This window comes from Festucalex cinctus, chromosome 3, assembly GCF_051991245.1.
Source record: "Festucalex cinctus isolate MCC-2025b chromosome 3, RoL_Fcin_1.0, whole genome shotgun sequence".
In the NCBI taxonomy this organism is placed as follows: Eukaryota; Metazoa; Chordata; class Actinopteri; order Syngnathiformes; family Syngnathidae; genus Festucalex; species Festucalex cinctus.
In genome coordinates this window covers 32401872-32427535 of record NC_135413.1, presented here as the reverse complement: position 1 = coordinate 32427535, position 25664 = coordinate 32401872, and the positions used below count along the sequence as shown (strand labels likewise).

The 25664-nt window shown below is 42.8% G+C and overlaps 1 protein-coding gene and 2 non-coding genes across 9 annotated transcripts in view; all 3 read left to right on the top strand.

The window, feature by feature from the left end:
* Window positions 1-536: 536 nt before the first annotated feature.
* trnay-gua (transfer RNA tyrosine (anticodon GUA)) lies at window positions 537-624 on the top strand. Its single transcript is given in 2 exon segments — window positions 537-573; window positions 589-624. It is a non-coding gene; the product is annotated as a tRNA-Tyr (tRNA).
* Window positions 625-3178: 2554 nt separating this feature from the next.
* Window positions 3179-25664, top strand: part of LOC144016498 (CUGBP Elav-like family member 2) — a 37867-nt gene continuing 15381 nt past the window's right edge. For 2 of the 7 annotated variants that reach the window (XR_013282931.1, XM_077517702.1), the window contains exons 1-5: window positions 3179-3588; window positions 3686-4067; window positions 8804-8884; window positions 21117-21307; window positions 24952-25034. Coding sequence is in view for 6 of the 7 variants with exons in the window: in XM_077517702.1 (XP_077373828.1) it covers window positions 3432-3588; window positions 3686-4067; window positions 8804-8884; window positions 21117-21307; window positions 24952-25034 (894 nt within the window). In the remaining variant the exon portion in view is untranslated. Of the gene's footprint in view, window positions 3589-3685; window positions 4068-8803; window positions 8885-18553; window positions 19303-21116; window positions 21308-24951; window positions 25035-25664 lie in introns of those variants that run through there. The other 5 variants (XM_077517704.1, XM_077517705.1, XM_077517703.1 and 2 more) reach the window with 5 other exon arrangements.
* trnay-gua (transfer RNA tyrosine (anticodon GUA)) lies at window positions 7634-7721 on the top strand. Its single transcript is given in 2 exon segments — window positions 7634-7670; window positions 7686-7721. It is a non-coding gene; the product is annotated as a tRNA-Tyr (tRNA).

Genomic DNA, 25664 nt, shown 5'->3' with positions numbered 1-25664 from the left:
GGTTTGGGGTTTTACATCGATTACGGAGAATTCATTGGCCACAAGTTCAAAATGATTATTTTTGCGTAGCTTAGTGGGGTGGCAAGGAAACACTGGCGGATTTTTATGTCACGTTTTTAGTGTCACATTTGGTGCTTTGGTTTTGAGGATTGTTTTTACTCAGGGAACAAAACAAGCGGAAACAAAAGCTCTCGTTGGACTTTTGAGTGTCGTGTGGTTGTTTTGACCACAGCGCCACCAAGTGCATTGGATGGCCGCAAAAACGACTGCAGTCGATAGATGACTGCAAATAATTCGGTGAAAGTACTGATTCAACTCCTGTAAAAGAGGAAAAAAAACAAACACAAATGCCAACGTCTGTCAAATATATTCTGTAACTTTTTATTACATCTACTTTCCATTAGATTTATTTTATTCATTTTTTTTCCTTCTTTTTTTGCTTTGTTTTTCCAACTACCCCCGCCCCCTTTAAATCAACGGTCACATAAAACAATTTTGCTGCACATGACATGAAACCAACTGCAACTACTTCCAAGCCTTCGATAGCTCAGTTGGTAGAGCGGAGGACTGTAGCGGCATGTAGCTGAAATCCTTAGGTCGCTGGTTCAAATCCGGCTCGAAGGACGTTTTTGTTTTTTTTACTCTTCTTCACATCATTAGCCTCCGAAATGTGTTCAAGTGTGATATTTTCAAGATGTCCGCGTTGATATTTTGATAGCAAAAAAATGTGCACGCAAACAGAGAGTCACAATTAGCGCGTTACGGGCTTTTATGAATTTACAAATTCCTTGTTCTAAGAAGACGTTTTATTGCAAGCTAAATTCGAATCGGGGCTGATCTGACAACGGGTCATAAGCAAAACAAAACAACACAAATGCTACATGATAACCGAATCCACTTTTTCTGTTTTTTATTTATTTATTTATTTATTTTTTTTATATATAGCACGTCATCCTTTGATATTGAAAAATTTATCTTTTAATCAGTGTGAACGTCAAATCGACAACAATATAACAGAGAACGTGCAACTTTACATATTGCCCAACTTATTACATTTTATAAAATAACACAAATTAAGACTTACACAGCTACAGGATCGTCAAAGTAACGTTTGTGTTTACACCTTTGAGGCCGTGAAAGAGCACTCTGCTCACTCGGCAGAGATAATGACATAAAGATAGATGCGAGCGAGCGGAGCACTCGTTCAATGTCATGGAGTAATGTAAAAGTACAGTTCAACACATTTGAATCTGCTTGTTTTGTTTCGACGGACGGTTGTAATGTTTGGTTGCAGAAGAAAGGGGGCAGCATCTGCACTGCATCTGCTAGTACCAACAGATGGGTGAGTGTGCACAGATCCATTTCCGCTTACTTTTACACCGGTTTAGGACACTCATTGTGTATATTATATCGCAAATGGGTTTGAAAAAATGTTTGGGAAGAAAGAGGTCATAACTTAGTACGAAGACATTGTTGTTGTTTTTTTTTTGTTTTTTTTGGTACGGTCAATGGCGTCGTGTGACTGCAACCAGTCAACATGGCGAGCACGTACTCGCCAGGGTAGCGCCGTGTTTGTAACGTTTTATCGTATATATATAATACTGGCGATTTTATATAAAATGACGATATTTGATAGCCTATTGTGAGCGAGGCTTGTAATGAGGCTCTGGCGGGGTTCAACTTGAACAAACCATATTACAGAAACTCAAAATGGCGACCGCCCTCAACCCCTCTAAGAAAATTGTCATTTTGGAAGTGAGGGACATTCTGCCTGACGGTTAAAATATATTAAAAAATAATAATAACAAGTAATTACTGTCACTTTATGGTATAGTACATACCTTTGTCCACACTGTACACGCTATGCGGGGAATTTGGGTGTCCAGTTGAGTTCTGCCTCTGACGTCATACGAACAGATGCTCTGATTTTGGCGATGTAAACAGGGCGTTAAAACAAAACAGATTTATCTTTTACAATCTGCAGCCCCCCCCCCTGAAAAAAAACACAAAACAGTTATTTTTCATAAGAAAAAAAAAAGACATTTAACAATATTATACTGTGTAAAAAATATAGATCGTGTCCGTCATTGTTCTTCTTCTGTGGTGTCTATGTCCTTCCACTCCTCGCGCCATCCAGTGGCGGGGGGTTTGAAGTGCACTCACTCAGAGAACATCTGCAACATTGGCAAATGAAATGTAATCTTAATTGGGGATTATCAAATGTGATTTTTTTTTTCTTTTTCTAATATCCTTGTAGCGTATGCGTGTGCTTGCAATCCGGCAGTGGGAATCATGACGTGCATTCAAAGTTGCTCGTCCTCAGCGCACTCCCTGACATTCATACAAAGCAGCACGCAACTGCATTTCAACATCACTCTTTAAAATATTCATGTCAGCAAAAAAAAAAAGAATTTTCTCGATGATCAGAGGACGAGGAGCGCAGCCCGTCAAATGTGGAAAAGCCGCCCACGCTAACCTGAAATTATTTCTAATCAAGCCGTGTCGTGTCCAGACTTTCTATTTCATCTCTCTGGATTAATTTTCTTTTCCGGTGTGGATTAATGTAGCCAAAAAAAAAAAAAAAAAAGAGAGGGCGCTTTTAAGTGGGTTATGTGTTAAACATGCTCACTTGTCACTTTCACTTTTCCTCCCGCCTCTTCACAATTTTCAAAAGGGAACACGTTGGTCCAATGTGATTGTCAAGGGAGCATCTGTCATCATTCCAAACAGAACATGCACGGAAGTAAATGTCATTACAACACCACAGAAAACGGCAACACATTTTTTTGTAATGTATTTTTTAATACGAAAAATAGCACTTGACAATCTTGCCTTGTTTTTAGTTTTATTTTTTTTATTTTTTTTAAAAAGGCAGCTAGCCATCCCTTAATTAAATGTAAAGAATGGAGAAAATTCAACTCTTTATGTATCATGATATGGCCATTGACATTGTGGTGTGGCCACCAGGGGGCAGTAGAATACAGACATATATAATACACAAGGAAGAGTTTCACAACTATCCACTGACCTGTATGTATATATATATATATATATATATATATATATATATATATATATATATATATATGAAATCAGTGGTCTCAATAAACTGCAATAATATTAGTCGTTTTTCGCAGAGGATAAAGAATTTAAACGCCTGTGAGTATTTTGTTATATAAAGTCTGCAATTGCGCCAACATTGATGCTAGTTTTGTTAGCCCATCTATGATGTTTTGCATTATGCGTTAGCATTACGATAGCTAGCTGAGTTTTCTAAGTCATGCAGTTTAGTTCATCTTACAATTTGACAATCCGGTCAAGGCAGAACTGGACTGGCACAAATAATCGGTTCTGGCATTTTTAATTGGGCCCAGCCCGATTCTCTACCACTGATGTTTATTGGTTCAGTTTGATATCTGTGTTTTAGATGGATGAATGGGCTGATCGTTCTAAATTGCGGGCCGGTCTCTTGGGGTAAAATAGAGGAAAATAATCATAGAATAGCACCGCATCGGCCCCAAAGGACACCGGCCCGCCGGGCATCTGCCCTCTATGCCCGATGGCCAGTCCAGCCCTGGCTCAAGAACAGTAAGAAAGTATTTGTACTTGTTTACTTCCCGCTCCTGCCATGTCTCGTGTGCGTTCCTAAACTTTTTTTTCCCCCCCCCATCCGGATGTCAATTAGTGCCACCGAGGGCAGCGTGTGGCAAAAAAGTGTCTTGCCGCGGGCGGCCCCGATGCATTAGTGCACCACGAGCTGTCACAGGGGATTACTTCAGCCGGGCCACAGAGAGGAAGAGGGTGCGGGATGGGTGGGGCGGGCCCACGCTCGGATGCACTCGGGTGAGGAGAGAGGGGGAAGAGCAGGGTTGGAAGACAGACCGAGCGAGCGAGCGAGAGCGGAAGAGCCGTCGAGGAGCGTCCGTCCCCCATTTGGCCCAGGTGGATCTTTTTCCTCGCGCGGCACCCATGTTGGAGCACTCCTCCGAGCTGGCCCTGGTGCAGAGTCTGTACGCCAACAGCATGCGCTGCCCTGCCGCTGTCAGGACCGAAGACCTGCCCATGAGGTACGTTTGGCTTTGACACCACCCCTCCCCCTAAACCCCGCCCCCTCCCCGCCGCACTCGGTCAAACATCCCAGCTGGCTTTGTGCGGACGCCGCCGTCTTTGTCTTGCCTCGCTTCAATGGCTGTTTTCTTTCTCCCTTGCTGTGTTTTTATTTAGGCACACCCGCTGCGTGTGTTTGAACGACTTTGCTTATTATTTCAACTTGAAAAAGGGGGATGGATCATGTGGAAATTCATTTTGGTTTTCTGCCACAAAAGGCACATGGACGTGTCACGATGGATCGATAAATTGGTGGATCGACAGATCCATATATATATATATATATATATATATATACATTATGTTAGGGGTGTGAATTGCCTTGTTATCTGGCAATTCATATCACGATTCATCGGTCACGATTCGATTTGATACCGATTAATCCCGATCCGAAACTGTAAGTCGATTATTGCGATTTTTTTTTTGTAAACTCAAATTTAGAAAATACTAATCAGTAAACTTGTACACTGTAAGATTTGCATGACAATGTATTTAACTGAAACTTCAACACTGTATTTAACGAACAGGTTGCAATCTGTTTCATGTTTGAACGGCATTGAAATAAAATATTCAGGCTTAATGTTCCATTTATATAACATTCTTCCGTCCGTAAAGTCTGAACCCTAACCCGAAGTAAGACTTTTTGTTCAATATTTACATCAAAATTGGATGTTTAACTCATTTACTGCCAGCGCAGTTAACATGGAAATTTGACGTCTATAACCGTCAATGGCAGTGAATGTGTTAAATATCGATTCGGTCGCATATTGAATTTCAAAATATATTGCCAAATCGATTTTTCTTAACACCCTTAATATATATATTAGTGCCGTCACTATCGAATATTTTTAGAATCAATTAATCTCCCGATTGTTTAATCGACTAATCAGATTCATTTTTATTATTCATTAAAGTGTATTACAAAAGCATTTTCCCCCTGACAACTGTTTATTAATTAGTGATTGGTGTTTATTTCATACTTCATATTCATACAGTGATAAAAAAAAAAAAAGTGTGTGTGTGTGTTGTACTATGTTTACATTACATTGTTTTCCAAAGTAAAAACAGATATTTACAAATGTCTTATTTTTGATTAAACAGAATATAATCAGTCTTCTTTCAAGAAGGACTACAGAAAGCAGTGAACAATTATACTGCTGATATGCTGAAATATATATGAATGTTTGCAAATTATTGTATTGCGTTGCTCTCTTTGATGATGCAACGTTAATGGTTGAACAAACGTGCTATTTTGGGGGTCTCCTGAAAATCTGAAAATGACTATATTGGAGGTTTTTGGCCCGACGGCAGCGATATATAGATGTCGATATATATGTCGTTAGATAGGGTACATCCATTTCTTGTCGTTGTTGTCCTCCTTAGGGTGGCTGGAGCTTTTCCCAACTGAGTTTGGGGGGGGGTTGTACCCCCATGCAACCCGGACAAAAAACAAGCATACAAAAAAAATCAATATCAAGCATCCATAATCAGGACTAGTGATAAGAGTTGTTGTTGTGTATGTGGCTTGTGCATCTTTTTCCATCAGAGCCCCCCCCCCCCCCCCCCCCCCTCCAATATACCCACTCCAGCCTCCCGCCCCTCTCTAAATGAAGTTCCCTCCCTTCCCTCTCCATTTTGAGAGCGCTTCAGTCCATGCTCCGTCGCCATTCGGCAAACTGCTGCCGGTCAAAAAAAATCAACGAAACAAACAAAAACAAAAAAAAGTGGCTCTTCCAACTTCAAGGTGGGAAATAAACGGCCCATTTCATTTTTTTTAAACGTGTCTAAACACAGTACCAAAAGAAAACAAACAAACATGAGATGTAAACAACAAAAACATGGTACATGTGGTGGGATTATGATGGGATTACAGTACTAGTAATCATTTGAGATTAAGGAAGAGGAGGGTGCAGTGTTCGAAGGAGCTTCATCTGGAATCCACGGCAACAAACACAACAAACGTTCACAATTGGACAGTCAGTGGTGCCTTTTTGTGATATGAGACATTATGTACTTAAAACAAGCACATCTGTTCGATTAGCCCATTTATCTTAATGCTAACAATTAAACGGAAGAATTAAACATTCTGTATTGAACCAAACCACGTCACTTCTAGAGGTCGGTTAGCTTAATGCTAACACAAAACAAAACACCATAGACCAGCTAACAAAACTGTTGAAGTAAAAAAAGAATGTGGTGAAAATTGTTTCATTTTTGAATTATGTAATTACTGTGTGTTTTTATGAAGCACACAATATCAAAAATTAGTTGTTTTTGGGGGGGGGGGGGGGGGGGCGTGTCCACAGAACAAATGAAAATTGCATCTCAAGGCACTGCTGTTGATATTAAGATCAGTAAGGAATGCATGCTTGTGTGTACAGTAAGCCCCGCCCCCCCTTAGGAAGCATCAAAGCGAATTTGTGCATGCTGCAGCTCTTGTTGCGTCCCCCGCACCCCCCTCGATTTCATAAAAGGCACATTCTCTCCAGAGAGCTTTTCGTCTACCTTTTTATAGCATCCCCTTGAGCTCCATGCTAATGCATGTCACAAAGTAGGCTGCATGTACTGAGGGGAAAATAGGTCGCGCGGCGCATTATGCATACAAACCTGGTTTCGGCAGCGCATTCCGCACCCGTGCCTTGAAATTACCACAGAGAGAAGGATTAAATTCCCTGTTTTTAATAATATTACAGTGTACGTGTGTGAGAAATGTGTTCGGACTGTGCAACCAACACACACGCCCAATTTACCCCCCCCCCCCCCAAATAGTATTGAGGCCTCGCCCTGCAAGTCGAGAATAACAAAAGGCGATAGACCACCCCTCCCCCACGGGAAATAAAAGCACCACACAAAAACGGGATCATGACCTGTGAACTGGTGGAAAGGCAGCAACTGAGGGGAAACTGCAGTTTAATCTTGCCGGTGATTGGAATTAGGTGCACCGACTTTTGAAATGTGAGCGATGCTACATATGTCAAAGGGGGGGAAAAATAGGTAGCTTGGTGAAACTCTGCGCTGTAGAGACAAGTTATTTATCATAGTATGTAAAACTGACACATCAAACAAGAGAATTAATGTATGTATGTTTACGCACCGAAAAATGTTTCACCAACAATATCATTTCAGCTAACAAAAGTCAGCTAGCTAAATGCTAGCACGTCATGTGAAACACCATCAACAAGTTAACGGAAATTAGCATTGCAACACAATTCCCACTTTATCAAATGTGTCCCCCGTTCGCCAGATGTTCCTGTCGACAGTTAGTGGCCTTCGATAGCTCAGTTGGTAGAGCGGAAGACCGTAGAGGCTCTCAACTGGAATCCTTAGGTCGCTGGTTCGAATCTGGCTCGAAGGATCTTTTAGATAATGCTCAGTGTTAATCAAAAATAGGAAATCCAAATAATTGTGTCTAATTCATCCGAATCTACTGATTGGAAAACGCTGCAATTGCTCCGTAGTACACGTTGCCAGTTATATCCGTGTCCTCTGTCCCCGCTCCCCAGATCGTCCGGTCAATAAATCTCCGCGTTCGATAGCTCAGTTGGTAGAGCGGAGGACTGTAGAGGCTCTCAGCTGGAATCCTTAGGTCGCTGGTTCGAACCCGGCTCGAAGGAGCTTTTAGACAATTCTCAGTCCAAATATTGTGTCTAATTCATTTGAGTCTTCCAATTAGAAAATGGGTAAAATGTAGGAAAATAGTCATTAAAAAGCACTGCATCAGCCCCAAAAGAGGTCAGCCCACCGGGCATCTGACCTGTATGCCAGTTGACCAGTCCCTCCCTGGCCAGCGTGGTTATTTTCTGTCCCTATTCCCCAGATGTTCTTGACAGGAAATGGCAACCTTCAATAGCTCTGTTGATAGTTGAGAACTGTCGAAGCTGTAGGACAAAATCCTTAGGTTGCTTGTTCAAATCCACCTCAAAGGGTCTTTTAGAGAAGTCCCAATCTTCATCAAAAGTATAAAAAAAAAAATTGTGGCTAATTGATCCAAATCTACCAATTACAAAATGCCCCATATTTCTCCGTACTATGTACACAAGGCACTGCAAAATATCCACTGCCAATAAATTATCAAATCAAATAGATACTGGAAAATCTACCTCGCTACAGTAACTAAGTACTTGCACTTTGCTACTTCCAGCCACTATAACCGACATCAGCTGCTCGAGCAATAGTTTCCCAATACGTGGGAAAAAAACTACTTGAGTAAAGTCAATTAATATTTGTGCTTCGTTACTTGACGGCGCTGACCACGCCTCTGCTTTACTGCAGCTCCTCTCTCTCTCTCTCTCTCTCTCTCTCTCTCTCTCTCTCTCTCTCTCTCTCTCTCGCTCTCTCTCTCTCTCTCTCTCTCTCTCTGCTGGGTCTGCTCAGTGCTCAACTGCTCACTCATTCGTTGCATATCAGGAGGAGCGAGCAGGGTTGCTCCTCACATGCAGTTGGACGACCGAGAAGAAGAAAAAGACGCCCTCCTCCTCCTCCTCCTTCTTCTTCTTCTCCTCCTCCTCCTCCCCTCGTCGTGTTTCTCTCGGCACTCGGCAGTCAGACGGCACCTGTTCTCGCTCGTCGTCTCCTTCATGCGAGTGTGCGCGGACGTGCAGTGTCGTGCACCCCTTGCCCCCATTGTTAGATTAGACGGCTTTGTGTGTGTTTTTTTAATTTTTTTATTTTTTTATTTTTTATTTTTATAAAACAGCAAGAGTATGACTTCGACGCCGTATCCCCTGGATTACCTACCGCTGACTGATAGTCGGTTAATGGCTGCGGGCGATACCATGTAAGTAACTGCAATAATTGCGAATTATTTGTCGTTTTTTTTTTGTTTTTTTTTGGTTGTTTGTCCCTTGTGTGGTTTGAAGTTGCGCTTGAGGGGGAGTTGATGAAACGTTTCGGGTTTGTAACTCGTAGCTTATTAGCCCCCAAATGGACGAGCTAACGGCTAACGTGTCAAAAACGGCCGGCCAAATCTCACGTCGAGTTCGTCGGACGAACGGACTCGGGTTTTTTTTTTTAGTTGAAATAGCCGCGAGCCACTTCAAGTTGGAAAGAACTCGGACGGTGCTCGCTTTGAAGTTAAATGAAGGGAGAGAGAAAAAAAAAGAGACACAAAATGGAGTAGTGATGTGCGTGTAGTTAGCTTAGCGATATTAGCGAGCGCGCGACAACAGTCGACTCGAGTGACATGTGCTTCTCGCTCGGTTGTATTGTTGAGTAAAAACAACATTTGTGCTCTTTGAAGCGAGCCAAACTGTGGCAGTTGCTGTAAAAAGTCCGACAAGTTGGCCAAGTTTACGCCGTCGTCCCGCGAGGCAAACCGCTTGTCAACAGCTGAAAGGGGAAGAAGAAGTGTACGGTCGAGTAGTCAAGCTTTTGCTCATGCTTCCTCATATGAACGAGTTTTATTTTCGTGTAAAGCGACATTTATTGGTGCTCTTCCTGTTTTTCATTCCCCCCGCTAGTTAGCTTTAGCTAACTGCTATTCCGCCCATTTCGCTGGGGGAGGCTTACCTAACCGCGGAACGATCACACGTGGTTTGTTCCATTATTATTGAGCCTCTAATGGAGATCTTGTGACCGGGCCCATGTAAACAACAGGCCCGGGAAGACAATCTTCTCCATACACGCGCACAAAAGAAGCACCCAAGTCTTAGGTCAGGCTCAGCCTTTTAACATCGTTCTTTAATTTGGTCATTTGGTGCCAGGAACTACGCTTGGGTCGTGAATTTCAGTTTGGAAGTGGAGGCAGACCAATATCAAAAGTTGTCCAACAATAGCGACACCTGAAATTTTCCAATAATTGCCCAAATACAAAATACTGAGAAGCCCTCCCTGTTTTATCACAGAGATTGCTTTAAAGTCCAGGTGATTAGATACCATGGTGGAGCATACATCCGTAACTTGCCGCCCAAAACGCTTAAATATCATCATCAGAATTGTCACATAATTGCATTGTCTTACACCTGGTACACGCAAAATTGGGCTGTTGCCCCGTTTTTTTGCCCCTTCCAAACAGATTTTTTTTTTAAAAATTGGATTATTCCATGAAACGGTGAATTTGTTTTGATAATAGTTTGAAACCGGTTATGCAGACAATTTTAAATAAATATTGAATCATGTTCAATATGTATGACCAAAAATCTTTTGCGGGTGGGAAAGCTGATGCCTCCCTAAGTCGTTTGACTCGGGGAACTGTCATGTGGAATTGAATGTAGCCAATCAAATAAGCAACCTGCCAGAGAAACAAGGAAGTGACTGTAATTAAAAACCAATATGTCCTGCCCGATGTAGTTATTTAGTTAAGTTTTTTTTTAAAGTTTTTTTTTTTAAAGTAATTCTTGTATAAGTGTGACTGTAACAAGTATTTTTCCAAAGCAATTTTTTGGGGGCGACATCATCATTCATTTGGAATTATTCGGGTAACATTGGCGCAGTATATCTTGGTATGTTTGTTCTAATTTGTACCTTGACTGAGCTCATGACACAATTTGCTTGTATGCTAAAAGATATGTGATACTCAGTGGATTTTTCTGCGTTCTCTAGCAACGGCGTATCTTGAGGCGTCATCACACTTCAAATGTTGTCTTGTAAGCAATGGCTCGGAACTTGGAAAGCTTATGAAGTGTTGTGTGTCGTTTGGGTTCACAAAAATATGTGATGATGGCAGCAACCTTTGTGTAATCATAAGCGATTGCTGATAGCTTGCAAAAATTACTATGTTTGAAATATTTGTTTCAAGTAGCCTCATCTGGGGGAATTGGAAGAGATTTGGCACCTGCTTTTTTGGCGGATTGAGTTCTCTGTGATTGTTGACAAGGAGCGTTATTATCAGAGCGTCAGTGTGGTCCCATGGCAGCCATCGAGCTACCATGTGTCACACAAAGCCAAACGTCACACTCAGTGATTGTCTTTCTTTTGGACAGGGTTTGGGTTCCTCTATTTGTGTTGGGCCGCATTTGATTATTCAAACACGCCCGAGTCATTGCTCTTTTGGAATGGCGAGACGCAGTTGCAACTTGCAACACAATCTGTTCCGCCAACACATTTGAATGTGACTTTGTTGGTATCTTCAAACAATCTTTCCGTTGACAAGAATTATGGAAATGGAAGATAATCTGTTCCAGGCTCGCACTATCGCCATCTTACCATCTATTTACCATACAGGCAGTCTTTGAAGCAATATTTGAATACAACCTGTTAAACAAGCGTCAAGCAAACAGACACCAACTTGTGACTTTGGTGACAAAGCCAAGATAGGCTCGGATAATATTTTATTTTTTTAGCCTTATTGAAGTGTAAAAACTGTAAGAAGTGAGCAATGAAACATGTTGAATGAAGCATGTTTATGGTACAACTGGAGTCTTAAGTAGCCTACAAATATGCCCACGTTCTGGTTATTAAAAAAAAAATACACTACTCACAAAAAGTTAGGGATATTTGGCTTTCAGGTGAACTTAATGTGACCTTCTCTAATCTTGTGAATGTCCAACTGTTAAATGTTTCAGCACTTTTTGCACAAGTTGCTGTTCTTTATCGAGGAGCTTAACGGCATAAATTCTCAAACGACAATGCTCCAGCTCATGGAGGTCATATCATCAGGCTGTTGGAGACTGGTGTACCTCAAATGGAATGGCCTGCACTTTCTCCAGACCTGAATTCTATTGAAAACCTGTTTGGGTCAGCTGAGTCGCTGTGTCGAAGCTCGAAACCCTGCACCCCCAGAAGCTCAAATGACCTGAGGGAAGGCTGCCTTTTCGAGAAGTGTGGGATGCCATTCCTCAGTAAACAATGAGTCGACTTGTGAACAGCATGAGACGCTGTTGTCGAGCCGTAATTGATGCTCACGGGCACATGACGAGCCATTGACTACGTTTACATGCAATCAATATTCGGGTTAAGGTCAGAATTCCGGTTTCTGAAACAATCAAGGTAACGTTTACATGCGTGGCGGACAGTTACTCCCGTTTACATGCTCATTTGTGCTTGTACTGCGAAAACGTAATTACGTAAATGTCATTTATCTGGTAACTGGTAATATTGCACTTGCAAGCATGTTTTTCCAAGCAGTTGCTCGTCTTTGTATCTGGCAAAACCGCCAGCTTCAGAGCGTTTCCTAATTGGCTATCATATGTTTCACACCACAATCTTGGAGTCTGCGGAACAGCTGACCTTTTGATTTGTGATCCTGAGGTTTTTCCTGGCTCAACCCGAGGCAGAGGTTGTTACCATTCTGATAATTTTTGCGTTACATCTCTGTCAAGTCCAAAACCGAAGGCGTGGCCACGGTCACGGAAGAAACTGTTCCGCATCCTCAGACCTGCTTGTTTATGAAAGAATCAATATTTACCTGTTTGAAAATCCACACCTTTCTATCACATTGACAGAAAGAAAATCTTGTTTTTAGAGGTGACTTCCGACTGTTACCGATATAAAGTGCAGCCTAACACGAGCAAGTACAGTTAAAAATAACACAGTAGTGCAACACTGGTCAGATAACAGTTTTTATTGTCAGAGTTTTACGAGAGAGTCTGCTGGCCACCTCCAAATTTGATATGTCGTGGAAAAAGTCAAGGTAAACATTTGTCCAAGCAGATTGGGGAGGAGAAATCGCACTTGGCAAAACCACACCACAGGATAATCGGGCCTTTACTGACTGATCGTAAGGGCGGGAATATTGTACCCGCTTTGAATGTGAATCCACTTCATGTAACGTCAAGTTGGGCTGCTCGATTATGGGGAAAAAATAATAATCACGATTATTTTTCCAATAATTGAAATCACAATTTCTTCTTTTGTACAAAACAAGAAAATGTTTAAACATTTAAAAATATTAAGACTAACAAAATAGAAAACTATAATTATGGAAGTTCCTTTTGGACCAAATAGAATTTATAATACCATATATATGTTTATAATAATATATATTTATTTAATTATGTTGGCAAAAACTTGAAGTTGGAGTGCAAAATGCACAGTCGCAGTACTAGGACGATCTTTTTTTTTTTTGTACAAAACAAGAAAATGTTTAAATGTAAAAAAGAAAAACAAAATAAATATTAATTTAAGACAAAATTCTTTGAAACACTAATTACACAAGTTCCTTTTGGATTAAACAAAATTTATTAAATTATTTTAAAATCTAAAAAAAGGTGCACATGTATATATTTAAACAAATAAAAAATTAATATCAATCTTTTTTTTTTTTTTTAAGATTATGCTGATTTTGTAATTGTGGAGTGTAATAATTGAAATTGTAATTGAATTTCTCTTAATTGCACAGCCCTAGGCTGTAGCAGTTAATCGAATAACTCAAATAATTCGATTACGAAAAAGTCGAAGCAAAATTCTACCTCCAAGCTTCTCAGGGAACCTTTTTTTCCGCCCCGAGTAATGTAATAAACATTTTCATACACAAGATGCCGATGGCTACGTAGCACGCTAAATCAATTAGCATGCTAACACACATTCTCGGACATCTACGGCACTCGCCTGGCCCCGTCTTCTAAAGTCATACACACTCAAAGTCACAAACGCTACAGTAAAGCGTGAGGATGGTGCCCTCAAGTGGACAGAAAGATACCTGCACCTCACATGCATGCTAATACAAAATGTTTTCAGTTGATGGGTTAATTGGTAGAATATTTTATTCTCAACTCATTTGATGACTGCACCTTTTCCTGACAGTGGTTCAAACGCTGAACCTTTGTGCTGTTTTTCCAGAGGTAAAATTTCCCTGAAAATTTGGCCTCAGAGTTGACACTATTTAAAAAAAAAAAAAAAAAAAAAATGTTGACTGTACAAGCACACCCCGTGTAAAATCCTAATCTGGCTCCCCATCGTCGCCGCCGCCGTGGGATGGCGCGATACCGATTGTGCAAATTATGTGGCAAGATTCACAAACAAAAGATGATGTGGGGAAAGCGTTACGTAAGACCCGAAGTGCACACTTCTGCTGCGCGCACGCTCGGCTTGCCAGAATTCTGCGGTGGTTGTCGGGTCGTTAAAAATAATGACGCCATGCCTAAATGTTAAAAAGTTGTCGGTTTGAATAAGGGCACATCTTCCCAGCGAGCGACTGTGACTTGGAAACGGGCTCTTTCTCTTTTGGATTGATGCTTTTGTGGAGCAGCTAACTCGTGTGTGTGCAGCATGCGGACTATATTTAGTGCCTGCTATTCATTCGGTGTCCTAGTTGTCGTCGGCGCTGCGTTCTGTCTTCCATCCAACATTCCTCCACAACACAAATAAGACAATTGGGAGTACAGGAAGCTCTTCAGTGAAGGTGTAATTGCCTTCCTTTTTATTTTTTCCTGCTCCCTTGAAATTGATTTGAGATGCAACACATTGATAGATGAACCAGTGGCTCACCCTGGCTTTTTCACTTTCGCATCATCATCTGCGACCTCCCGGGACCCCGGCTGCCATTACGGAGTTAATGGCGCAGGCGTCGTCGTCGTCCTCAGATGCTCCCAGCCTGTTAGCATATGGGCCAATGAAAGACTTGATTGAACGCGTCTGTCCTCACACGGGGGACGCGCGACAATGAAATCAGGCCGTGCCGAGATGAATGGCAGTTACTGGCGGCATTTGGAAAATAAAAGAAAAGTGGACTGCGGGTTTTTTTTTTTTTTTTTTTTGCACATTAATTAATGCACAGCAGCACAGCTCTGAACTTGTGCAGAATGCATCTCATTAAAAGCTACTTGGATCATCGAGGAGCTTTTTAGATTTTCCTACCCAAGCTTTTACAGCTTTTTTTTTTTTTTTGTAATCAAGTTTGGTGGTTTTAGAACAAGTCGTTATGTACTTGAGGTAATCGCTAGCAAGCAGCTGTTTCACTTGAATGTTCTTTTCCTTTTTTTTTTCCTCCCCTTTTTCTTTCCCTCAGCGCTTGTCTCCGTGTCAAAATGTAACAGCAGTGTACGTGCGGCTTGTCGCCACAGCCTCGGGCTGCCGAGCAAAATTTGCTTCTACTGTAATGGTTAGGAGGCTACATTGGTTTGGAATGTTGCTCCCGCTACAGCCGCTTGATGATCAATATTTTAATTACAGCAACATTGCTGTAGTTGAATTGATGTTGCAAGCTCCAACGAACAGTTAAGTACAGGAGAGTCGGTGTGTGTGTTGGGGCCTTCAAAATGATTGGAATCAGACTTTCTCCATACCGACTATGTCCATTAGAGTTGTACTTAAACATAATTTTACACATCACAGTGGTCGGTGTGCCTTTCCAATCCAGCCTGGATTTGAGAGATGCCCGAGCCACCTCATCTGGCCCCTCTCATTGCGGAGGAGCAGCTTTCTCCACTTAAAGGATCGTCCATTTTGTTTTGGGGGCGGGACTGGTCCTGACTCCTGACTATTGTTTCCTGACTAATTGCTTCTTCATTTTGACAAGTGACATGGATGGTATTGTGTGCGCGTTCAGAAAATAGTAGTCCAATCCACTCGTACTACCTCAAGTGCATTTGACTTTAGATAGTCCACTGTATAGTTGTGCCCTAACACGAATTGGTATGATTTTGCAAGGCCCACAGAATATTGTTCTATTGCTATAAAAACATGGAACCTATCAAAGTCTCTTTTCATCAGGAAAAAAGTACATTTCTATCTGTTTCCGTTTTGCAGCAACTAGCTAAGTTTAGTCAAATTTCACAAATCTTTTAGACTTGTGAGTAATTGAGCTTTTTTTCCAACATGGCCCTGGTTGATCCCCTTTGTTCTGCTGCCACCTCCTGGCCGTTTGTGTAATAACTACCATTTCTGCAACCGTTCTTTGCAGTTGAGAGGCTGCATCAAAGCCTTCTGTATGCTCTAGCATTAAAAAAACAAAAAACGTATAAATGCGTCTTTGGGACACTTACATTTAAAAAAACGTATACGTTTTTGGGAGCAAATGAGTTCAGGTACTGATTATCCCATTGGTTAATTGAATAATCAGATTAAAAAAATAATTTTGCATTATTAAACAATCTGTATGTGTTGCAGGTATTATTTTTGTCCATTTGAGGTTGTTATCCTCACGTTCAACCCTATCTGTGTCTTTTGAGTGTGTGTGGTTTTAAAAGTTGGATCCTGGCCCTGTGAATGACATGGGTGTCGACAAACGAGATGGTAGAGTTGGCTGTTGTGAGCTCAGGTTAGACGCGATGCACTTTCTTTTTGTGAAATGATCACAAACTTCACACATTGTCATTGACATCATGCTGCCTTATTTGTATGATATGTTAGTTGGGTGATAGGATGACATCGTGGTGACGATAGGTTTGTGCCGCTTCTTTCCTATTGTCTCTATTGCCACTTATCCTCATTCTGCATAACCCCTCTTAAGTTGAAGGCCTGAAGTGTTTTCCATACAAATATGTCACCACCGTAAGAACCGAAGAACTCCTCCTTGTAATGTTCATTACAAGAGACCGCCGTCTGGGATGCTATTACGGGCCTTGTGGAGCTGTCCCTGGCATGCTTGCCCGGTCAGAGCTCAGCGGCGGGACAGACACATGGTTGCGATAAATCACCTGCTTTTACGGCCGCTGCTGCAGGAAGCGCGCAACTGTGGAGGCGCGTCAGCTGCTGGAGGGCTTCAGCGCTTTCTGGCCCTGTCAGCAAAACACTTGATTGCAGCTGTGGCTGGTTTCCTGAGCGCAAAGGTGGCCGAATAATACACTTGTTTTCTCAGCCTTTCTTTTTGAGCTTTGAGCCAGCCGATGACATACATTTGCCTCTCAGTCTGTGATCTTGGCCTTTGAAAGAAGTCTTGACGTTTCTGGGCCAATAAGTGATTTGAAGTGTAACAAGATAACAGCCCACATGTCTTGAACATTTTGTTCCCTGGGCGGCGAGGCTGTCGTCAATCATCCTGGAGCTGAAATGCGTGACGGAAATGGGATTGAAACAATATGATTTGGATTGATAGGTTGAAAAGGTTAGGTCCATTTAACCCCTAAATTTGAATGTTTGTTCCCTTAAATTGTTTTTATTCCCAAAATTCAATCTATTTATCCATTTTCTTTCACATATCTGTGGTGGGCCCACGAGGCAGAAGCTTCACCAGGGAAACCCAGACTTCTCCTTCCCCAGCCACTTCATCCAGCTCTTCCAGAGGGTCTTTGAGGTGTTCCCAGGCCAACTGGAAGACATGTTGCTCCAGACGGTTCTGGGTTGACCCCGGGGGTCTCCTCTTATTGGGATGTGTCCTGAACACATCGCCACGGAGGTATCCAGGAGGCAACATGTCCGAGCCACCTCATCTGGCCCCTCTCCCCTTTCCCAGCTTCTCGCCCAATCTCAAATGCTGAGCTGAAACCGCACTCGTTGACGACAGTCGCTGTCAGATTACCAGGCATGGTTTCGTAAATTTGTTCTGTGTCTCTGACTGGGCCAGTGGCCACACTACAATTTTGACATCAACCATAGCCCGCCTGATAACTGTGAGCTGCCACCAAGAGTGCGATTTGATGGCACAGGTCGTCGGCAAGGCCGGACAGAAAGTAGGCTCAAACGATTTGTGGGCATGCGGGTCCTTTTGGCTCCGCCCCTTTATCACCACGACAGACCAGTAAAGTCCCAATCACTGCAGACGCTACACCGATTTACCAATCAACGTGAGCAAGACCTCAAGATACTTGAACTCCTCCATTTTGGGCAGGATCTCGTCTCCAACCTGGAGCGGGTTCCCCATCCCTTTAAACGACTGAGGAACCATGGCCTCAGATAAGTGAGAGTTGGAGATCGCACCTTGCTTAACGGAACCACATCATCTGAAAAAAGGGACGGAATACTTGACCGGCAGCAAGTCAAATTTGTTTCCAATGAGGGTTGGACTCCGCCAAGAAATGATGACAACGGTCGCCCGTTGTCATCATTTCTGTGCATAACAGTCGGGGGCAGAATTTCTAGGCACAGTCAAGATGTAGATTGGCCACAGTATTGCAAAGTAATATGTATGCTGGATTTTTAATCCCCCCCCCCTCCCGTCACATCAGATTTTGGTCTCTTTTGCCATTTCATGCCAATCTGCCAAGAGCCTTCAGCATCATTAGTGTTAGCTTATGTAACTTTTAAGTTATACAATACTGTATTGGCAACAGTACTGTTTCTTTAACTAATCAGATTTCTAGTTTGTCCCCACAGGGCTGGTGCGACGTCAGCATTTTTCTGTCCTCTGTTAACAGCAAAATTTGTTATACCCAGCCAGCTTTGACCAGAAAGTCGTATCTGTAGCAATCGTTCAGACATGAATACATTAATCTACATTTCTGGTGAGAATGTTGAGTTTTATTTCATTTTTGGAATGTTTTTGTCATGTTATTAGGTCATTATTTACTGTGATGTGCTCCAGATCAATGTGGCACAGCTGTGTGGTGTCATCATTAGCCACATTTTGTTTTCTCAAGTTTATATTGGTCTCTGCTGTAAAATGTTAAATATTCAACATTATTTTTGTTTGCAAAATAACTTTATGAATGGTCAAGGACAACAAGCATCTTTAAGGAATCTAACAAGGAAATATTTTCTGAAATACGTACATTTAAAGTGGGGTATCAATACTATTTATTCCACATAATCTCCAAATCATTATGGGGGATTTTCAAGTGGAAGAGCCTGTTTTGCTGGCGTTTCTTTACAGCAGGATATTTGTTATAATGCAGTTTTCTTAAGTGCCGACAGCAAAATGGCGCCAGAACGCTGACGGCAAAAGCGAAGAAATGGTGTCGCACAGACGCACACCCAGCAGCGCCTCGGCCTTCCACATATTCCGAAGCGTCCCCCTGAGTCGGCCCATTGTGCTTGTAGCCGAGTGGTGAATAGTGTTCGGCAGCATGGGGAACAATATGTGATTGTTCCCCCGCTGTGCCGAAGAAGCCGCGGGTTACTCCCTGTACCATCCCCAGTGTGCCTGAGGAGAAGGAAATGTGGCGCAAAGTGTCGCGAAGCAGCCATTTGGAGAGCTTTTGAAAGCTTTGCGGTGCCTGCTTAGGCGCTCGGTCGGGAGGGGGGGAGAGGCCACACGGTTCCTAAGTCACTCCGCTATGTTGACAGCGCCGTGGGAATAAAAGCTTTTGGATTTGGATTTCAGGGAGGAGAGCGAGTGGAAGTGGTATTTGTTAGCATGTCGTTTAAATCCCTCAAGGAGTTTGGCGTTTCGGCGGAACGCTTGGGCTCCATTTGTAAGAGATGGATGGCTCGCGTCCAAAGGTCTGTGTGCAAAATGGCTATTTTGTTCTCATTCTGACCGTGTTTTAAGTTCACTAATGTAATACCGGGAACGCCGTCTTCCATCTTGGTGTGCTGTCCTTGGTGCTTCTTCTCAGATTTGGATTGCTGATGTAGTTGTTTTTCTTTTCTGTCGTGACGTCTTTCCGTCAAAGAAATTGTCCTAATGTACTGTCTGCTCTGCTCTCACTCCTCTAAATCACCAGCATCATGCAGCACAAAGAAAACCCCCTGAGAGTGACCATATGGATGGTTGTTGAAATTGGGAAAATGGCCGATCATTTCCCCTGCAATAGTAGGGTTGCAAAATAGTCATCCGAGTGTCTGTGTTTGTATTCAGGGCACCTGGTCGTGACATGTCCGTCACAAGGTTGCTCTGTCTTTAAAATACAATCTTTTTATAGACACGTTTACCTGAAGTTGGGTCATGGACAACAAAGCCAATCTCATGCCCTATTAATAAAGAAAATGTTTCAAATGTCAGATTCAGATTAAAATGTGGCTTATTTTCTGCCTCTTACATCCTTTTTAACTCATTAACTCCCAGCCGTTTTCAGAGAAGCAATCCCCTTTGTTCCCGGCTGTTACTGGATTTGGACTGATTTTGCTAGGCCCACAGAATACTGTGTTCTATAGCTATAAAAGTATGTAATCTACCAAAACAAAGGGTCTCTTCTTTCATCAGGAAAAAAAAAGTATATTTCTATCCATTTGTGTTGCAGCAATTAGCATTAGAATATAACTAAGTTTCATCATTATTCACAAATCTGTTTTAAACCGTGGTGGAATCAGTTTGTTTCTGGTTGATCTCCTTTGCTCAGCTGCCACCTTCTGGCCGTTTGTGTAATAACTACCATTTCGTCAACTGTTATTTGCAGTTGACAGGCTGCATCAAAGCATTCTGTATGCTCTGGCATAAAAAAGCAAACTTATAAATGCGTCTTTGGGACACTTCAAACATTTAAAATATAACGTATTTATACGTTTTTGGGAGCAAATTAGTTCATGTATGCAGTTTTACAATGCTCGATCAATGTAAGAAATGTAAAGATGTTCTTCATGGTTTTAGCGGTTGGACCGATTAGGCATTTACTAATACTCTGTCGACTAACTGCTAGTGGTGTGGCGACAATTTTCGTATGCCCAAATGAGCCAGAGAATATGGAAATAAGCTGGTGGTGGAGGTGGATAGTATACAAGTCAAGATGTGTTTTTTCTAAATGTCTCAATGTGCAACCAGTTTGTGATGCAACAATGGTTGTCCGCCTCTGTAATGTGCTGAAAAAATAGCACTGACGTCGGCGATCAATGGACTTTAACTAGCCTACATGCTTCATCACATTATGGCCAAAACCAAAAACGACCTTGATTCTGGTAGGATACTTGAAATCCCATTCGTTAATCCTTTCACTAAATTCAATGCACATTTCTTTGAATTCACACAAGGCCATGTCAAGCTCTTGAGTCATCCTGTGATTCATTATTGATGTCTCCAGTGCATTCATTGTAAACACGAGAGCCGAGGGGCTGTACAGTTATCGAATGACGGCAAATTTCAAGGTGGGTTCTACTCTGATGCTTCTGAAAGAGCCTCGGCAGAAAATATCTCTTTCCGCCCCACCGCTTCACTCGATGGCGAACATCAAACATTTAGCCAATAACCAATCGAGATTGTAAAGGACATAACAATCGGATGGGAAACGGACAAATATTTACATGGTAATTTCACAGTTGAGCTGTTGTGGAACTAAGAGACGATTTCACTAGCGGCGTGCCTTTGCTTTTTGTTTTTTCAGCAACGGCATGAAGATGAACGGGTCGTCGGAACACTTGGATCAGCCAGACCCAGACTCCATCAAGATGTTTGTGGGACAGATCCCTCGGTCCTGGTCGGAAACGGAACTCAAGGAACTTTTTGAGCCTTTTGGAGCCGTGCACCAGATCAATATCCTCCGCGATCGCACTCAGAACCCCCCTCAGAGCAAAGGTAGGATCCGTGGGGGACCGTGTTGGCGCGAACCGTTTCCTTGTTGAAATCCGCCAGCGTCTGGAATGTGTCCTTGTGCGTGAAAAGGCGTCGAACCCGGTCGTCGCCATCTATCACCCGCAGTCACATTTCAGCACAATCCCCCCCCTCGGGGCAATAAGCAACATTGCTTGTCTGCTCTTGCAGCACAGCCGTGTTTGTGCTTCCACATGACAGCATTCAGTAGTCTTAAAACCCATTTCAATAAGCCGCATTAGAAATTGTGACTGCTATCAACAACCTTGCAATGCAGGTGTCACGATGCATATCGTATTTCCCGACTTTTAAATAAAAGTACTCTACATTCATTTTTATGAAAACAGTCATGTATACCCAAACAATATTTAACGATTAAAAAAGTAATAATAATAATAAGAAGAAGAATTCTTCTTCGAATATTAGCAGTGCTTCCGGTTTACCGCCGGTGTCATATCTGGTCGAAATGTGCATGCACAGCAAGGAACAGATTTCAGAGATGCGCTGGGAAATGACAAACAAATCTTGAATATATTGATTTTGATGGCTCCTTATTGATACATGTATTGATTAGAGGCCCGCGATATAAATATTGCTGAATTGAGTGTTTATGGTAAAATTTCTTTCTTTAGTCGAAGAATCTCCGCCCTATTCGTATGCCCACTTGCTAGCTAAGGATGCTGGCAGTAGCAACATGTCAAGTGGCCCATCAACTATGTGCACATTGAGCACTTGAAAATCCTCAAAAGAACAATTGATTACTAAAGTTCATGACGTTTTCTACTGGCCAATACTGCTCTTCTCACAAAGGATGTTCCACGTGCGCTATTTAAATTAGATAGTTTTGATACGTCATGGTCATTTTGGAAGTTTGGTGGATCATTTAAATTGCTGATTTTAGAAATTATAAAGTTATCAACAATTTCTTTGGAACCCTGGTTCTTAACATTTTTGTTATGTTGTACCGATTTTGAAGTTGCCATGTCAACCAGACTTAGCAGCTCTCGAGTCAGACGTGCGTGAAGCCACTTTCACACAGAGGCAGTTATGGTGACACATCAAGCGCTATCCCAGTTGGTCTGCACAGACCAGATCTACCACACATATAATACAGCACACCACTGTGCATGAAGGATCAGTTGTTTTTGGGCCAGTGTCAGCGTTTTTGACAAAAAAACAAAAAACGGTAAACAAGTGGATGCTGCTCTCCATTTCCTGATGGTGCTGTTGCTTTGGAGACGGCAGCCTGCGTTGTGCTGTGCTGTGCTGCTGGAAGCTTTCTGCCTCCTTGAAGTAACTGCAGGTGGAGCGAGGCGAGTCTCCGTGTGTGGGCCGCTGCGACATCGCCAAAGTTTACATTCACCGGACGCTCAAGTGACTGTCAGCTCGGAGCCAATTATCCACCCCGAGTGGTCACGGTGGTCGGACCAGTTTAGATGTGGCCTCTCCATGTCCCAATTGTGACCGCTGACTTTACATTCTCCGGGCTCGCCATCGCCGAGTAGATGTGGCGTGTCCTGAATCGCTGGCACTGCTCCGTCCGTCTGTCCGTCCTTATCAGGCGATGCTCAACTGGGAAGACGGCCACGCACTTTTGTTTTCTAACACGCAATTTGTACGATTATCCCGTAAGCGAACACTTAACACTTGTTCACACCTGGCATCAGCGCACGATGCGTCTCAAGGGAGCCCTTGTGATCCAATTGGAATCTCCAGGCAAATAAACAAACGCTTTATTTCCATTTCGAGGGGTGGGGGGGGCCTATCCGCAAACGTTTTTAACAAAGCGCTCCTCTCTTCTTGAAAAACCAAGATTGACACACCGGTAAGGCGACGGATCTTTTTCGATTTGACCAAAGGGTGACTTGCTGTCCTGTCTGTAAAGATGGCACAAAATGGCAGCAATCAAACAGGCGCATCAATGTGTGTCTCTGTATGTGTGTAAAGGGCAGTGTTGCACTCGACGTTCAACCCCCAGCACACACAACGGTGGTGGTTCAAAGCCCGCTTTTTTAAGCCCCCACCACCCCTCCCAACCCACCGACTTCCCCTCTTCCTCCTGGTGGTTCTGTGTGGCGTTTTCAGCTGTGATGGCCTATTGACATGTTAATGTATTCTAATAGCTAATCGGGCCCAATCACAGCTGTCTGTGTGAGGTGAATATCCTGCCATATCTGCATAAAACGTTCATCCTCCGACGCTTCTCGTCGACGCACCCCAGTGGGAGGGGGGGGTCCACGTGATGCAATCGGGCTGATGTTTATTTGCAGAGCAGATAATAAAGCCATCCCTCTTAGGTAATCAGTTACGCGTTTGTGTGATTATTTGTCTGTTTTCGGTTGTTTACTTTTTAGCGCCACGGGTCCATTAAGTAGCCGCCGTCCAGATTTTCTTTTTAAAAGCGTTTCGAGTGCGGTTCATCAAATAATCATCTGAAAAAGAACCCCGTAAGCAGCCGACGAGGCGTAGCCAGTTGTCGGCGCGACCGCGTCTCGATGCGTGTTCGGGTTCGACAGAACGCAGACCAACCCCCGCCCCACCCCCGCGGCCCCGGAGCTCCAGCAACGGCATAATACACACTATGTAGGTCAGAGACGCTGCAGTGCTCCACTTCCCTATCCCAGTGAAACTGACAGGCTGGAACGCCATCGGCGGTCTGCTGGGACGGAAGGATGAGAGGCTCCCCCCCCTTCTTTCCTTCCGCCCCCACTACCACCCCCACCACCGCCTCTTTCTTCATCACCCCCGTTTTTTTGTTTTTTTTTCCTGCCGTCTGAATGCTTGTACACTTTCAGGTTGGACGGGCAATGCCGCTTCACATGATGATGGGTTGGGGGCGGTCTTGACCTGTGGTCAACCATCTAACCCCCCCCAAACTCCGACCATGGTCATCATGTCACACAGCAGCCACAGGCCATCCCAACAATGGGCTCTCACAACGACCTTGTCACATGTTGCTAACATGTGACGTGTGCATGAAATGTTTTCATCCCTTTCAGCTTCTTTTGCGAGTTGTAATTACAGCAAATCTCTCAAAGGTTTCTGGTACATTTTGGGGGAATTTTGAAAATATTCCAAGTTTGAAACACTGGCAGTTGACCTGCCCGATGCCCAATTTTCACTTGTGGTTAAGCACAGTACAATCAAGAATGTGTGATAGGACAGAAATACTAATGGGGATTATTTTTGTTAAGAATTCAAATCACAACCATTTAAACAATCTCTCATCTTTTGATACAAAATTTTAATTTAACTTGCTTTTCATGTACAAATAATACATTTAAACAGTTATTTTTGCACTTGCTGTCAACTGAAGATGACATCACCTGTGTAGTAGAAAATGGCTCAATTAGTCAAGTATCCCTTTAAATATGTTAAAGATGAAGACAATTTTCAGGTCTATTAGCAAAATGTTGGCGGAGGAGTTAAGCATGTGCTGTATGGCGTGCGCGGTGCAGGCTAGCTAGCTGTGCACATGCCTCAAAACGACTCAAAATTATTAACCTTTTTTTACGATTATGCCAATTTTGCAATTATGAAAATCGTAATTGGATTTTTGCCTCGTTACAGAGCCCTCGTGTGACGTACTGCTTTGAAATAGTTTGTCCCTCTTTCTCTTTCTATCACAGGATGCTGTTTTGTAACTTTTTATACAAGAAAAGCTGCACTGGATGCCCAGAATGCCCTACATAACATCAAGACCTTAAGTGGGGTGAGTACGCGGCACGCTAGGTGGCCACGTAAGCCACTCCGGACTGTAAAATAAAATGTGAGCATCGCTTGGCTAAAATGTGAATGAAATTCTCCAATATCAGCTGAAATTTGGCTTCACCAAAAGGGTGTTTTTATTTGTTCAGGCACGGCAAGGCACCCGTTCACCTTCAAGTGGAACAAATTATTCATCCCTTTCCCTCGTGAATCATTGATGCACATTTTTATTTCGAGTCTTCAAAAAAAGTAAGCGTTACAGCTGGCAATTACAGCCAAACACGCAGGCGCCGCGTAAAAAGCAACACAAATCTTGCCCGTGATTAGTCTCCATTCCAAAGCACCTCTTGGCCACTTGACTTAATCCATAGCAAACGGCAGCGGCCGTCAATGAAATCAATACCTCCGACTACTCGAAAAAAAAAGCTCTGCTGTCGTGGAGGTTGGTCTGTAAATATCGAAGGCGGCTGATAAATGAGCGGACTCTCCACACCCGAGGGCGATCCGTCAGCCAGACATTTTGAATCAAGCGTGCTGTAACGGCTTCACTGGCACCCGACTGCTGCAGGTGACTGAGTTTGGATGGCAGTGACGGTACGGAACACAAAAAAAAAAAAAAAAAAAGCTTGTGAGC